Source organism: Mollisia scopiformis (assembly GCF_001500285.1).
Source record: "Mollisia scopiformis unplaced genomic scaffold LY89scaffold_39, whole genome shotgun sequence".
Lineage (NCBI taxonomy): Eukaryota > Fungi > Ascomycota > Leotiomycetes > Helotiales > Mollisiaceae > Mollisia > Mollisia scopiformis.
Genome location: NW_017263619.1, coordinates 298,685 through 313,463, shown reverse-complemented (window position 1 = coordinate 313,463; position 14,779 = coordinate 298,685). Strand labels below are relative to the sequence as shown.

Below are 14,779 nucleotides of genomic sequence, written 5' to 3'. Positions count from 1 at the left end.
TCGAAGAGACTAGTCTAACGCTCTATGTCAACAACATCCCGCGGACACAAAATATTGAAAGGGGAGCAAGTCCACGGATGTGAACGACTGGACTCCATGCGCAGAGCTGCTTGCGTGCCCAGTCTGAGAGACTTAAGAACTCCAATCGACAATAAGCCGCCCAAGAGATCTTGGAACGAGAAGTGAGTCCACGGAAAGTGTGCGACTGTAAATAACACCCAGACTTGGTTGTGTGCCTGATCTGACAGCTTCACTTAACAATATGCAGCCTGAAAGATCTTGGAGAAACAACATAAAACGAGCTACTGGGCGACCCGCAGAGCCTTCTCTAGCAATAAGGTTGGTCTAGCAGTGTCGATATCGACTTCGACGCCCTGCTCATTAGATGGTCTGATTGACACGCAGCCCAGTAAACGGGTCACAGGCCAATGCTATTCGCTAGCAATGCTCATAGTATCCCTGCAATCATCCGCAGCTTTGCATATTTCCTTAGACGCGCATGCGGGTGTGCTGCAAGTCTCGCGATTGCATTCAAGGGCCAATGACATGACACGAAGCGAGCATTCTTGACTTTCCTTTGCAATTTCTCGAGTTAAAAATCTGCAGTGCCTAGAAATTCAGTGCTAGCACGCTTGTTACTTTTTTATATGTTGATTTTCTTTTCTTGGATTTCCCTGTCTTCTTAAAAGACTGTGTACAATTTTTTTGTCATTCATTCTGTTGCCAAGCCAGCCTTTCGTTGTCAATACTTCTTCCCTGCTGTTAACTCGTCGCTCTTTATAATTTTTACCACCCTCAGAACAATCTCATAAATCATCAACCTCATGTCAACGTCAGCGCTTGAGCCCATATCGCTTGCAAAGTGCACACTACTTGTGACCAGAAGCCCAGGCGTAAGCGAACGCGATTCCAAGAAAATGGTGTGCGACGAGCGACGGCGAGGAAGGCGAGGAGGGCGACGAGGTATTTATAGGTGTTGACCACTAGGATCTGTGAGGTTGTGGACTCTTGCATGAGTCAAGTGGGCCGAATTTGAGGAGTGAATTGGAAGTTAGCGGGTTCTATGGACAAGAAGAAGAACGGAATAGTGTGGTCAAATCTTCACCCAACCCAACCCTCCTCATCACTTAGTGCGCCTTCATTATTTGCATGCAAAAGTTAGATTACCTTTAACTGTTGTAAGAATTGGAAGAGAAAATAGCATTGTTTAAGAGCTTGTAAGACAATATAAGAGCAAAAGCTTGCCCAGATGTCAGATGGAAGCGAGCTTACTTCCTTTTTCAAATTTAAAGTTGCCGTCGGGACACAGTCTCTGGAACAATACTACCCTGTATCCAAATCTAGAGCTATTCCAATCAGACTCTTTTGATAGATGCGAACTTCCTTTTCACCTTTTGATATTCTCTAAGTATAAGTGCCTCTCGCTAACACGCTAGCTTCAGGGGCAGGAGACTAAGTGGTCCCGCTTTTCTCGGCTTCGGCGATTGAACCAATCATAGCCAAGTATTTTAGTGCTGATCAAGTTCAACGTCATTGAGCATCTCCTGTGGTGTGCTCTTGATATCTTGCTGCACAACAGTCATCTTGCTTCATCTGTATCTTCATATCTTTACGTGTCTCTGACCCTTGTTGTAGTAGGTCACCAATGTGATGAAGGGTTCGCATTGAATACTTACCTGCAGAAACAGAATATCGAGGCCATTAAACTGAATGGTTGAAGAGACAACTTGTAATTCTCGTCTAGCTGACTTTTCTGGACTATCCATCTAAATTGATCGAATTTGGAATTCGCCGGCGCCTATTCTGGGTCTTCAACGACCCATAGGTACTATGCTCGCTGCCCCAATTGTCTGGAGCCGAGCCCACAAAAAGAGCAGAAATGGATGCAACACATGCAAAGCTCGTAAAGTCAAGGTAGATCATCCCCTCCCTTTAATCTAAAGCCTAGCTCATTTCTTTGCGGTGCGATGAGCATCGGCCTGTGTGCGATAACTGTTCTCGTCGTTGTGCCGACCTCATAGCATGCGACTTCCCACACCCCACAGACCTCTCAAAGACCCGGAAGCTCGTTCCAAGAGACACAAGCTCAGACACGAGCTCGAATGATTCCTACAGACCTCCGCCAATACACGTGGTTGACACTCATCCCATTGGTAAGTCGACTTCCTCCAAGCAGCGCCGTCTAGAAATGAGACTTCTTCATCACTACACCACAACGACATGTCACGGCCTCCCCTCATTCGGCAAACATGATCCCCACCGAATCTTCTCTACCGTCGTACCCCAAATAGGCTTCGTATCCGACCTCGTCCTCGACGCCATGCTCGCCTTCTCCGCATTCCACCTCCGTTCCCAATCCCCCTCCTCCCCAATCTCCACCTCCGAGCTCCAAGCAGCCGAAGCCCACTACATGACCAAAGCGCTCTCCCTACAACGCCACGCCCTACAAAACCTCACAACAGTCAACCCAGAAGAAGTCCTGAACGCCGCGCTCTTCATCTTCCACTACATCTACCTCACCGAAAACCAATTCGCCGTCCGCCCTGGCCCAGACTCAAAATACCACATCCCGACCCGGGCCCTCCACCTCGGCCGCGCGACAATCGATCTCTTCCACACGTTCCCCGGCACTAGACCGTTGTACTACGAGCTCTACTGTCCGCGCACAGATCTCATACTCGCCGCTCGTCCGCACTCCAGCACGTTCATCGAGTCCGCGCTCCGCGACCTTGATCGGGTTGAGAATTTCTTGGAAACGAATAACTCCTCCCAGCCTTTTACTTATGGGCAAATCGAGAAGAGAGTCTTGGAGGAAATGCTCAAGAGCGAAAAACAGATGATTAATTTCCTAACAGGAAATAAAGAAGAGGTGTTCCCGGCAGCAAGGAATATGTTAGCGCTGTTCCCGCTGCGAAGCGAGAAGAGGTTTGAGGAGATGCTGGATGAGGGGAGGGAGGTTGCGATGGGGTTGTTGGCGCGGGTTTATGCTGTTATGTACGTGCTGGGTGAGAGAGGGGTGTGGTGGTTGTTTGGGGATGAGGGGGAGGGAGGCATTGCGAGGGGGAATGTGGTGGGTATTGCTGGGGTTTTGAAGGAGAGTGGGAGGAGGGAGGGAGAGGACGGGAAGTGGGAGTGGATTATGGAGTGGCCGTTGGGGGTTGTGGAGGGGAGGATTGAGTTTGATGTTTGAGGTAGGTTTTGGAGTTTCAATACGGATGTGAGATGGTAGGCTACCGGGTCCTTTCTTTCGGGGATAGAAGGTCCATGATATTAACGCAGGCTACCTTAGCTAGCTATTGTGGACGTTGTTAGCTTCCCGTTCTGCAGACATTCATGGAGATCACACTCTCCTCAATCAGCTATAATTACATCAAACCTAGAATCACCTGTACATCTATCATCTAGTAAAAAATCCAATAACACTAAACGGCAACACCTTCCCCTCCACACCCCCAGCATTCAACCTCGCAGTCGGATAAATCCAAGCCGGCGTACTCCAGAACAGCATAAAAATACTCACCCACACAAACCCCACGATCTTCATCCACACTTTCCCTCCCTTCTTCTCCTCCTTCTCGTTTCCCTTCCCCTTCTCCTTACCGACTAAAGTTCTCCACACCCACTGCACCGCATCCTCAACCAAAATCCCCCCCGCCTGCGCCATAAAAAACCTCACACTCCCCGACTCCGCCCACGGCATAAAGCCCGTCCAATCCCCAATAACGTGCACGACTCCCGAGACGTAGAACGTGAGGAAGATCTTCGCGTACCGAGCTAGCAGTCTTGGAAGTTTGACGGGGAGATGGTCGATGAGGTAGTTAGAGGGGTATGAGAACGTTTTTCGGGTTCCTTGGTGCCAGAACTCCCTATTTTTTTTGTCTTCTCAGCCATCGTTCTCTAGAGATTGAAGAAGAAAAAAAAGGGGGGAAAGAGATCTTACCCCCAAAATCCGCGAATCGTATAAGCAGAGCTTAAAGACCCCATTATAGGACGCCATTCTTTCACCTCACTCACCCCCAACCCCACACACACAACACCTAGGAACAACGCCATCCCGCTAATCATGCAATACAACGAGATCCAGAACCCAATACTAGACGCTATCCTAACCAGGACATCCTCTCCGGTAACAGCTTCCTCGCCGGAAAAAATGCGAAGGAGGAAAGGGACCTTGGAGGGGGAGAAGAGAGATGAGGCATCGGGGGGAGGCGGTTGGAACTCGATGAGGTCGAGGATTAGGTAGCAGAGGACCAGTTTCGGGATGCTGGTTAGGAGGAAGGTGGAGCGGGAGGGGGTGTAAGAGGGGTTTTTGGGGGAGAAGTGTGGGGAGTTTTTGGTTTCGTGGGGGGTGTAAAGGTCGCGGAATGAGATCATTGAGGAGGTTCCGAATTTGAGGCGAGTCCAGATTGTATCCTCTTTCTTTGCTTCTCTGTCTTGGGAGTTCTTGGAGGAAGTTGAAGTAGGGCCGCGGGCTTCGAAGCTCCAGCGAGAGAGGACGCCCATTTCGAGATACTGGAGGAAGAAGAGGGTGGAGAAACAGGCGGTGGTAGCGGCCCATGATCCTCTTGAGGTGAATTCGCGGAGGTTGAGGCAGGTGATGTATGTACATGACGCGACGAAAGGGAGGATAGTGGGGCGGAAGAGTGAGGAGGGGGATGTGAAGCCTAAGGTGAGGATTGAGGTTGAGAGTTGAAGGGCGAAGAAGGGCCATGGGTTGAGGCCTTTGGCGAGGGTTAGAAGTTCGCTCATTTTGAAGCTTGGGTGAGTTATATTGGAGAGAAGGAGGAAGTGTTTGTTGCTTCGGGACTGTTGTTAAATGCTGACAGGTGGATCCTAGTGGTAGCCAATGATTTTGGGTTGTTCGTAGCTGCGGCACGGTAAGGGCTAATAAGTACTCTAAGCTTATTTGGAATGTTATCTTCTGAGCATCGAAACGGAACTTTGAATAGGGAATTTGAGGTGAGAATTGCAAGTGTACCGTAGATGCTCAACAATGTAAACTAAAGAACCCCGTTGACTTTTTCGGCTCGGAGGCTTCTTTACTCCAGAATTGAGAAACGGAACCATAATAAACATTATAGCTAATGGGCCAACAAGTAGAACACAACGATTCAACGTGAATTTCACTGATCCTTGCAGTGAGTTAATAATTCTTAGGAAAATTCTTTTTGTTAGATTTTTAACATCGGTCACGGTCACGGTCACGTGAAATTCTGTATACTTTTATATTAAGTTATATTTCTAGTTTTAAAATAAAAAAATAAAAAATGATATATTAAAAAAATATATCAAGTCTTTAACGAAGTCGGAGACTTATAAGCTCCGAAGGAGCTAACTAATCTTCTCGTGACCTTCAGTCACGTGCTCCGATGACATGTTCGTCGTTCCCAGCACGTGTTTTCTATTCCCTCGCAAACACGAGGTTGTATTATTATACCACTAACCCTTGATCAGCTTCAGAGCTTAAAAACACCGATTTCAGTCCTGTAGATTATGCGATTGGTTCTCCTCAGTTTATCTATTTTGTGTGGTGTCCTGTCAATCTGACAGATGTGTTCGCTACTACGCCTCTTCTGTTCTCCAGGCCTACCGAAGCACAGGTAAGATCTACCGTGTAGGACGTTAAGATGAACTTCAGATTAGAATATGGGCGAATTGCTAAATGAATCTCTAGCTCATCGATGATGACCAAAAATCAAAAGCTCTCAGAAGTTTTCAAGTCGAGCCGGAGTGAGATTGAGAAAATATGCTAGGTATCCGGAATTCCTGGTGTATCGGTGTTGGTCATCAATCAAGGGGAGATAGTTCACTCTAACAATTTTGGATTTTCCAATCTGGCCGAGAACATACTAGTAACCTCCGATACGATTTTCCACATCGCATCGATGACCAAAAGCTTTACTATAGCGTGTATCAATCGCCTGAGGGTCGAAGGAAAACTCACGTTAGATAACACCATTCAGGATATTCTTCCCGAAGCCCAAAGTCGCGATCCGGTAGTTGCTCAATTCGGCACTGTTGCGGATTTGCTGGGACATCGAACAGGGTTTTATAAAGTAGATAGTATATGGCTGGGCGCAGAAGGCGAGCTCATGTTTAAACAAGAACAGGCTACGGCAGTTTTCAATCAACTCCGTTCAGTTCAAAGCGTTCGATCCAAGTTTATGTACAACAATATCTACTTCGCCATGCTTGGTGAAATTATCGCCAAATTATCTGGTTAGTCCTATCATGAGTATTTAAAACAAACTATTCTTGATCCTATAGGAATGACACGCAGTATCACAACCAAAGTCAATAGTCTTCCAGACAATACTTCTCTCACTTACAACGCCTTTTCAGATGCAACGCCATTCAACGTTCCTCTTCCTGGAAGCAGTGCAAGCGGGGCATTAGGAGCGTCGGGCAGCTTAATGAGTACTTCAAACGATCTTAGCAAGTATTACAAGGCTTTGATGAAATGCTGGACTGCTCAAACCAATCACAAGGAAAGGGCCTCACATATTGCAGAAAACCTACTCTTCGACGATGTCTCCTGGTTATTCACACCACTTCAAATCATGGATCTCCCTACAGCGAGGGAAAAAAGCTATGCTGGGGGTTGGGCGAGAAGTCAATTGCCGGGAACAGTTGGAAACATTGGAGTCAATCCAGGACTTGTCGATCACATGCCAATTTTAGCTCAGGGTATTGATTCACGACTTGCATTTTAGCATCAAAGTAGTCTTGTTGGGGACACGTCGTTTGTAATGCTTTTGCCCGAGGCTGAATCCGCGGTCGTCGTCCTTACAAATTCGATGGCTCTGAATGACGCTGCGGACTGGATCGGTCAACTGCTTGTCGAGAAGTTGCTGGATAGTCCTATTCGAAATGATTATGCTCGTCTGGCTTCTCTTAGCGCTAAGAGAGCAATCAAAAAGTACGAAGAGTTGACAAACAAGCTTGAAGCGGGAAAAGACCTCTCAAACCCACCAAAAGATCTTGCAAAATATGCGGGATCGTACGTTGGCTTTGGCGGCGTTTTCCTCATTGATATCGCTGTGGTTAAAGACTCGCTTGAACTCCGCTGGCAGGGACGTAAGTCCCAAGCTTTACCTCTTCACCACTACCGCGAAGATGTCTTCTCCTGGTTCCTAACATTCGACGACCAAATCAAGCATGGACTTTTCCCTGCCTACAGACCTCAATATTACTTAATGAGCTTCAAGTCAGAGGACGAGAAAGGGTTCAAAATTTTGAATTGGGTGCATGACGGAGATGTAGTAGAGGGTGAAAACTTCTACCGACTTGGGGATAGTCAGTCTCGAGTCTCTGGTATCAGTCTTTGACAATTCGAGGCACATGTAAAAGGTATGCGTGTTGTCATGATGCTTTTAGGGATCACTAGGAAAGTTTTCGCAAGCCTGAGAATAATGTCCGTGATGAATGGCAGAGCACTTCACCAAATCATGATAGAGATGCTCAAGTTTGAATGAGTTGGCCGACCTTGTCTTACCATGCTATGATTATTACTCCTCTAGGATAAAGGCAAATAAACTGATCTTCTCTTCTGTCTCGACTTAACTATTGTTGCACCGCAGTCCAAATGGGTTTCACTGCATCATAGTCTGCACAGTCTCAACGTGGTGTAGCATGATTGCGCCTTGTACAGCGCCCGGTAGGGGCAGCGAGCGACAATGAAGCGCCGCAACAAGGCTCTGCTCGGGCATGAGCCGCATTTTTTGGGGAGTTTGCCATGCCTGACCCCACGTCGTTAGGCGAGGTCTGGAGCCTGAAAACTGAACCACCAGCCATGCCTTCTTAAAGAGCACAGTAAACTTGGCAATCGAACATCTGAAGCTCTTACAAACACCCAGAATCAAATACATATTCTCTGCAATAAAGTGAACATGGCTTCTACGACGACGGTCCTTGTTGTGGGTGCAAAGAGGTCTTGGCCTTCAGTTTGCGCTGCAATATCTCAAGAGAGGCCTTCATGTATATGGCACATATCGAAAAGAGTCTGTGGATGAGGCCAAGGAGGTATGCTCAATTTCCGGGAGTGCTTTCGAAGCTCATTCGTACCCTCTGCCAGTTATTGGAGTCTGGAGCCAAGACTATCCTTCTCGATCTCGGCGACGATCATTCAATCCAGGATGCAGCCAAAGATGTCTGGTTGGACGGGCCCAGGCAAAGCTGATGAAGCCGTGGCTTCGATGATAAAGGTTATTGATGGGGTCGACTTCAGTCACACGGGCAGTTCTCTGCACTTAGATGGTGAAAAGCTTGATTGGTGAACAGAAAGATGGTTTTGATCTGGTGAATATTCAATTCGAGACACAATGAAACAGCTATCCCTCCAGTCACATTGCGCCTTTTGGATACGTGAACACCGAAGCCCTTATTCCGATGCTCTCTCTTGGCTGAGTTCCTGTATCAATCTGTCCATGTTTAAAGGCAACGTGGGGACAATCTGCCGAGTCAGCCTTCGTCATTGGTAAAATAATACGTTATTGTCGAGTACCTACATTTAGCTTTGACATCTTCCAGACGATCTCACATTTTGAAGATGAGACATTCATCCTTTCTCTGACCACTCAAATAGTACCAACGAAAGCCAGAGCGGTACATCAAGTTACTGGTCTGCTCGATGTAACCTTTTTTGATGTGATCGGTAGGCAAAAGATTGGTGTCCTTTACAAAAGTCCCATCACACAACGCCAGCGGTCTGTCTCTCACTGGCCAACTACAAGTAGGCGTCCAAACACTGTTTAACACTGCTAGAAAGCTCAGAAGACTCGTTTGTCGACTTACTTCATGGCGCGGACTCTGCCTTGTAGAAGCGACTCGGCCCTGTCGCCCATATGAGAACGGACACGCTTAAAGACACCCGCGGCTGACAGGTCTTGAGGGTGCGACATCAGCCTTTGACGAATGCTGTCAGCGGAGTGCTTTCTGTACTCACCTACATGTGCGTTTCCGACAGGCAACAAATATTGGCTATTGACCTCGAGATCAACTTCTACAATGCCCTCAGTTTTGAAGGGTATGTTCTTCCGTGGCTACACGTGATATTGTGGTCAGCAAACGTTGACTCTGTCATCCGAACTCAGTTATTCACCCTCCTCCAGTCATAGAAGAACACCTCATCTACATCATCCGGTTCTTTTTTCAATAGACTTTCCATCTCTGCAAAGTATTGCGACTCGACAACTTCTCTATTTGTCCAATTCTGAATTGTCGTCTCTTGGTGACAAACTTGGAAACCATGACTGTCGGCGGTGAAGTTAGACTCCATGCCACACATGTCATGGATGACTTCGGGGCATGGAGCTGGCCCAAGTTCCAGGTTTGTTTTCTTATAATTTCCCGCAAATGCGCTGATGATCTGATACGGGACTTCTTTCTCGTAGATTGGAAGCCATTTAGCGTAATTAAGGGTTGTTGTTTCGTTTCTTGGGGCACTCATCCTACTATATGTTTGAATGGGGTTGTGTATGAAATAAAAATGTAGTCGGAAGATGGTAGAGAGACATGAATGGAAAATGAAAAAAGATAGGCAAGTCAAATCCCCACTAATACCAGGTCACCACGTCAAAAGTTCACAGGAATCTATTGGCTATTTTTGGAGGACTCCATATAACATGTGTCACAGATATGAAAGGTTGATTATCCGTTGAATTCCCTTATTTCAACAAATAGCGACCGTGATTCATTCTCCTTGCAATCTAAAATCTGCAATCTCAGCCAACTCATCAACCAAGCTCATTCAAGCAGAAGCAAAATCCAAGGATATTCGGAACCCATCAACGCTTCCAACATGCGCTCATCTCGAAGTTCCGCGTTCGAAAATATTCTGCTGCTCTAGACTTGATCCCAGAGTGCCTTCAAGGGTTTTGTGAGGTGGAAGTTGGACGAATCTAGGCAGAGACACTGATATCACAAGCCGCCTGAGGGTTTGTCTCGACATTCACAATGTCGCGATCAGAAGTATTAGTGGGCCGAGACTTCACAATATCTTCCTATGGCTTGGCACGTTCGTCTTGCTCGGATTCAGCCTCAATATTCTTGGCCCAGCTCTGGGGCTCCTCGTTCTGGTTGTTGGCTGGAGGGGCCATTGCAGAAAGGTAGGATGATGGTGATATTGATATAATTGAGGAAGCAGGGTTTCGTGACTGGTTCTCAGACAGAACTGAGATCGTTACAAGCAAGGCTAAAGAAGGGGGTTGTCTGAGTAGGGCAATTGCAGGAATAATTGCTTGTTGTAGAGGTTTTTGTGGGCAGGGTGTATGATTTCAGATCCGAAGAGGTGAATGCAAGTTCTCGATGGCGGAATGGTTAGGCTGGGGTGTGGGGCCCAGGCGATAAGGCTGAACCGAAGCCACGTGACACTCGCGGGGTAAGATAACTTCCAGAAGCAAGTATAGCCGCGCAGGGGTCTGACTGGGAGCACGAGCTGAGGATTGGTGCCGCCGCAGCGCTGTGCTGTGCTGGGCACCACCTGCATGCTTCTCCACGATGTCCCTTCCCGCGTCAAGAGAAATTATATCATGATATACGGCTCTTGCGAATTTATCCAGATCATCGCAGCACGCGTCACGACCTGCCTACGCCAGAATGCGCCTTCTCCGAAACAAACCAGGCGGCGGCTTCGAGTTAAGTAACTTCAACACCGACGACACTCCTCCCTATGCCATACTATCCCACACCTGGTCGGAAGGCGAAGAAGTCACATACGATGAGTTGGTCGCTGGCGAGGGCAAGAACAAGGCTGGTTACGCCAAACTCCGTTTCTGTAGCGAAAGAGCTACGAAGGACGATGTGAGCTACTTCTGGGTGGATACCTGCTGCATCGACAAGCGGGATAATACCGAGCTCGGCACAGCTCTCAATAGCATGTTCCGCTGGTACCAGCGTGCGACCAAATGCTATGTGTATCTCTCAGACGTGCATGTCCTAGATGAGGTTATTGATGCGCAAGCATTTCGGATCACATGGGAGGACGCCTTTCGAAGGAGTCGGTGGTTTACCCGGGGCTGGACATTGCAAGAGCTTCTCGCACCGGCCAACGTCGAGTTCTTCTCCGCGAATGGCAAGCAATTAGGTAGTAAGATAACGCTGGAACAAGAGATTCACGAGATTACCCAGATCCCCATTAAAGCGTTAAGGAAGTATAATCTTCGGGAGTTTCGCGTTGATGAGCGAATGAGTTGGGTTGTAAGACGCAGAACAACAGTAGAGGAAGATCGGGCGTATTGTTTACTAGGAATTTTCGGCATTTTTTTGCCATTGATATACGGTGAGGGAGAAGAGCACGCATTTCGGCGGCTAAGGAAAGAGATACAAGGGCAGGCGGACTCATCGGACAGCTTAACTGCAGCGAGAGCACAAAAGGTCTCTGGTATGTTTTATTACATCCCACGGCCGATAGAATAACACTTGGGTTAGTATAGCTTACAAAACATAGTCTCCTCGCAACTCCCATTTCCACGAAACGAATTCTTTGTCGGACGCGAACAATACCTCCGGACCCTCGAAGAGAGGCTTTGCCCGTCACTTAAACATCGACGGATATCTATTTATGGATTGGGGGGTGGTGGCAAGACGGCGGTGGCTCTCGAACTCGCATATCGGATGATAGCAAAGCATTCTCCGTTCTTGGTTCTCTGGGTACCAGCCATTAGTCGAGAGACGTTTGAGATTGCGTACCGCGAGATAGGAACCCTGCTTTGCATACCAGGAATCACAGATAACAACGCCGACGTCAAACAGCTTGTTAAAAATAAACTGGACTCGGGCGATTTCGGTGATTGGCTAATGGTCATTGACAATGCTGACGACCCTAGCATCCTTCTGGACAATACGAATGACGATCCGCGGCCAGGCCGACTGTACGACTATCTCCCACGCAGCGATCGAGGCTCGATACTCTTCACGACACGAGGCAGGAAGGCGGCTGAGCGCTTGACGCAGAACAGTGTCTTAGAGCTCGGAGACATAACCAAAGCTGAGGCGAAGCAGCTCATGGCACGGCGAATAATAAAAGGCACATTGCTTGACGATCAAAGCGCTACCAACGAATTGCTCGAACTTCTCACGTACCTGCCACTAGCTATTGTACAGGCAGTCGCCTTTATCAACAGCAATCAAGTGTTGATATCGGATTACGTGTCCCTATTCAAACAAGTCGATACCGAGGTCGAGATCTTTAGCGAGCGCTTCGAAGACCCAAGCAGGTATCGGGAGACAGAAAGCACGATAGCGAGGACGTGGCAGATATCTTTCGACCAGATCCTTAAGCAGGATCAGCTTGCCGCAGACTATCTGTCTTTTATAGCATGTATTGACCGGATCAACATCCCACAATCGCTACTTCCCGTTGAGGGCACCCCGGTGCAGCGACTCAAGGCGCTTGGGACGCTTACAGGATACGCTTTTATCGCAGAGCGCCAGCAGGATTCTCAACAAGTAGAAGGAGAGAGACTCTTTGACGTCCATCGACTAGTGCAGAAAGCGACTGTATGGTGGCTGAAGGAGCACAACGACTGGACAGCCTGGACAGAGACGGCATATGACAGGTTAGAAGAGCTAGTCCCATATGGTGGACATGAGGGAAGATCAAAATGGATAAGCTACCTACCACACGCGATTCATATAGCCGATCTTCGCAGCACGCTAAGCGAGACGGAAAGAGCCTCGCTTCTCGACCGAATCGGGCGATGTCAAGTCACGTTGGGTCAGTACGCAGTAGCGGAGGAGACGCATCGACGAGTGCTTTCGCTAAGGAGGGAAAATATAGGAAATGAGGACGTATCAACACTCATTAGTATGAATGAAGTAGGAGTAGCTCTCGACAATCAAGGCAAGTACGAGGAGGCCGAAGTGATGCACAAGCAGACGCTGGCGTTGAAAGACAAGGTGCTCAGCAAGGAGCACCCGTTCACGCTAATAAGCATGAATAACTTAGCGGGAGTGCTAGGTAGCCAGGGCAAGTACGAGGAGGCCGAAGTGATGCACAGGCAAACGCTAGCGTTGAAGGAGAAGGTGCTCAGCAAGGAGCACCCAGACACGCTGGCGAGCATGAATAACTTGGCGGGAGTGCTGCGTAGCCAGGGCAAGTACGAAGAGGCCGAAGTGATGTATAGGCAGACGCTAGCGCTGAGTAAAAAAGTGCTTAGCAAAGAGCACCCAGAGACGCTGACGAGCATGAACAACTTGGCGTTAGTGCTAGACAACCAGGGCAAGTACGAGGAGGCCGAAGCCATGCACAGGCAGACGCTGGCACTGAGAGAGAAGTTGCTTAGCAAGGAGCACCCAGACACGCTAATAAGCATGAACAACTTGGCGTTAGTGCTAGGTAGCCAGGGCAAGTACGAAGAGGCCGAAGTGATGTATAGGCAGACGCTAGCGCTGAGTAAAAAAGTGCTTAGCAAAGAGCACCCCGACACGCTGACGAGTGTATATGGTCTCGCACACTTGCTTGCGCAACAAGATCTTTATGACGAGGCCACCACTTTGTACCAGAGAGCATGTGACGGCTATAGCGTGGTCCTCGGAGACGATCACCCGACTACGCGTGCATGCCAGCGACATTACTTAGAAATGCTCCAGAGGAAAGAGCAAAATGAGCTCTAGGTATCAAGTAAAGTGTCGCACACCGTGCCAGCCGATGTAATAAAAACAAGTGGAGATGGTAGTGCAGGTAGCCAGATACGCCGGAGGTCAAGACTTTCGAAAAATTCGTGAGGCATAGTGGTGGCTATTGATTAAGGTTGACGGATATCCGTGATTAACTTAAAGTTGCGCGTCGTTAATCTTCGGTGTAGCGATTGACAACGCTACAAAAAATCTAGGCTGTCCGATATGGAGCTCTAGGGTATACCCTCGAGAAGTGGCTAAAATCACAGCAAGCGCTAAGCGTGGCTTTCGTTTCTTTGCAAGTCGTGGGTCCTCGTCGCTTATATCGCAGGCGTTGTGGTTGTCATCGGTGTTCGTGGAATGGTAAGTGTCGCTGCTGATCTCTGTATGCGCGTTTTGGTGCTCTCGCTTCCGCGCCGGGTCGGCTGGGGCAGAAGAGCTTTGAGAGGCTTGTGATGCATAGTAATGTTCGTTTCTGATCGGAGTTGTTGAATATTTGAAATAGACCTCACGCTGTGTTTGGGTTAAAGAATAGAGAGAAGACATTGTTCGAAATGTATTCCATTAGCAACTTATTCCTCAAAAATCCAAAAAAGGGCATTCAATTACTTTAAAGCTTAGTAACCAACATAAAGCTAAGCGAAATTCTCAATTAATCTTTAATAACCCAGGTGGAAAACTCGTCGACTAGGTACTCGAAATTTTTTTGGCTTTTGCTACGCTTGCTGTAACGCATGCGATAAACTCGTACAATGTCCCTTTCTACCTGGGACTAAGTCTTAAAAGATCGCTTCTAAGGCAGCCGTAGTATTGATATTTACATATTATCGTCGTTAATCCAAAAATTAGACTTGTTTAAATGTTCGCCCCATACGACTCGGTACTAAGCTGTCTTTGCCTGACGTCTAACAAGCTGCTGGGTGCGTATCCCACGCCGTCGAAAATAGTGATTATCGATCTCTAGTTGCGTGGTTAGCAGAGCCTTGGTGGCCTCTTTGCCTGTAGGATTGTTCGTATCGTTTACCCCTGCTAAGTTCTGTTGACCACCCAGGGCTGGCCGCCCTGCAAGCTCCCCCTGCTACTATATCTCTACCCCCCCCCCCCCCCTCCCCCCCCCCCCCCTCCCCCCCCCCCCCGCTTCTCCCACCAGCACTTCCTCCCC

At 48.2% G+C, this 14,779-nt stretch overlaps 6 protein-coding genes across 6 annotated transcripts; 3 read left to right on the top strand and 3 right to left on the bottom strand.

Annotated features, from left to right (window-relative positions):
* Positions 1-1,617: 1,617 nt before the first annotated feature.
* On the top strand, positions 1,618-3,007 carry LY89DRAFT_726142 (uncharacterized protein; the record flags this gene model as incomplete). The annotated part of the gene is made up of 3 exons (XM_018219031.1): positions 1,618-1,634; positions 1,689-1,914; positions 1,964-3,007. Coding segments are annotated over exons 2-3 (1,128 nt in total), but the record flags the coding sequence as incomplete, so codon positions are not given.
* Positions 3,008-3,167: 160 nt separating this feature from the next.
* LY89DRAFT_632023 (uncharacterized protein) lies at positions 3,168-4,761 on the bottom strand. The gene is made up of 2 exons (XM_018211292.1): positions 3,941-4,761; positions 3,168-3,866 (listed from the first exon to the last, which is right to left on the bottom strand). The coding sequence occupies exons 1-2, from the start codon at positions 4,747-4,749 to the stop codon at positions 3,398-3,400; spliced, it is 1,278 nt and encodes a 425-aa protein (XP_018061376.1). The 5' UTR covers positions 4,750-4,761; the 3' UTR covers positions 3,168-3,397.
* A 608-nt stretch (positions 4,762-5,369) lies between these two features.
* Positions 5,370-7,328, top strand: LY89DRAFT_726140 (beta-lactamase/transpeptidase-like protein; the record flags this gene model as incomplete). Its single annotated transcript, XM_018219030.1, has 5 exons — positions 5,370-5,376; positions 5,455-5,600; positions 5,754-6,219; positions 6,268-6,629; positions 6,714-7,328. 5 exons carry the CDS (start codon positions 5,370-5,372, stop codon positions 7,326-7,328), a joined length of 1,596 nt encoding a protein of 531 aa, XP_018061375.1.
* Positions 7,329-8,512: 1,184 nt separating this feature from the next.
* Positions 8,513-9,493, bottom strand: LY89DRAFT_767351 (uncharacterized protein). The gene is made up of 4 exons (XM_018221756.1): positions 9,101-9,493; positions 8,945-9,041; positions 8,794-8,884; positions 8,513-8,746 (listed from the first exon to the last, which is right to left on the bottom strand). Exons 1-4 carry the CDS (start codon positions 9,446-9,448, stop codon positions 8,536-8,538), a joined length of 747 nt encoding a protein of 248 aa, XP_018061374.1. The 5' UTR covers positions 9,449-9,493; the 3' UTR covers positions 8,513-8,535.
* A 1,103-nt stretch (positions 9,494-10,596) lies between these two features.
* On the top strand, positions 10,597-13,614 carry LY89DRAFT_678299 (kinesin light chain 1; the record flags this gene model as incomplete). The annotated part of the gene is made up of 2 exons (XM_018213734.1): positions 10,597-11,380; positions 11,447-13,614. 2 exons carry the CDS (start codon positions 10,597-10,599, stop codon positions 13,612-13,614), a joined length of 2,952 nt encoding a protein of 983 aa, XP_018061373.1.
* Positions 13,615-13,694: 80 nt separating this feature from the next.
* LY89DRAFT_375218 (uncharacterized protein) lies at positions 13,695-14,215 on the bottom strand. The gene has a single exon (XM_018207086.1). The coding sequence runs from the start codon at positions 14,161-14,163 to the stop codon at positions 13,774-13,776; it is 390 nt and encodes a 129-aa protein (XP_018061372.1). The 5' UTR covers positions 14,164-14,215; the 3' UTR covers positions 13,695-13,773.
* Positions 14,216-14,779: the final 564 nt, after the last annotated feature.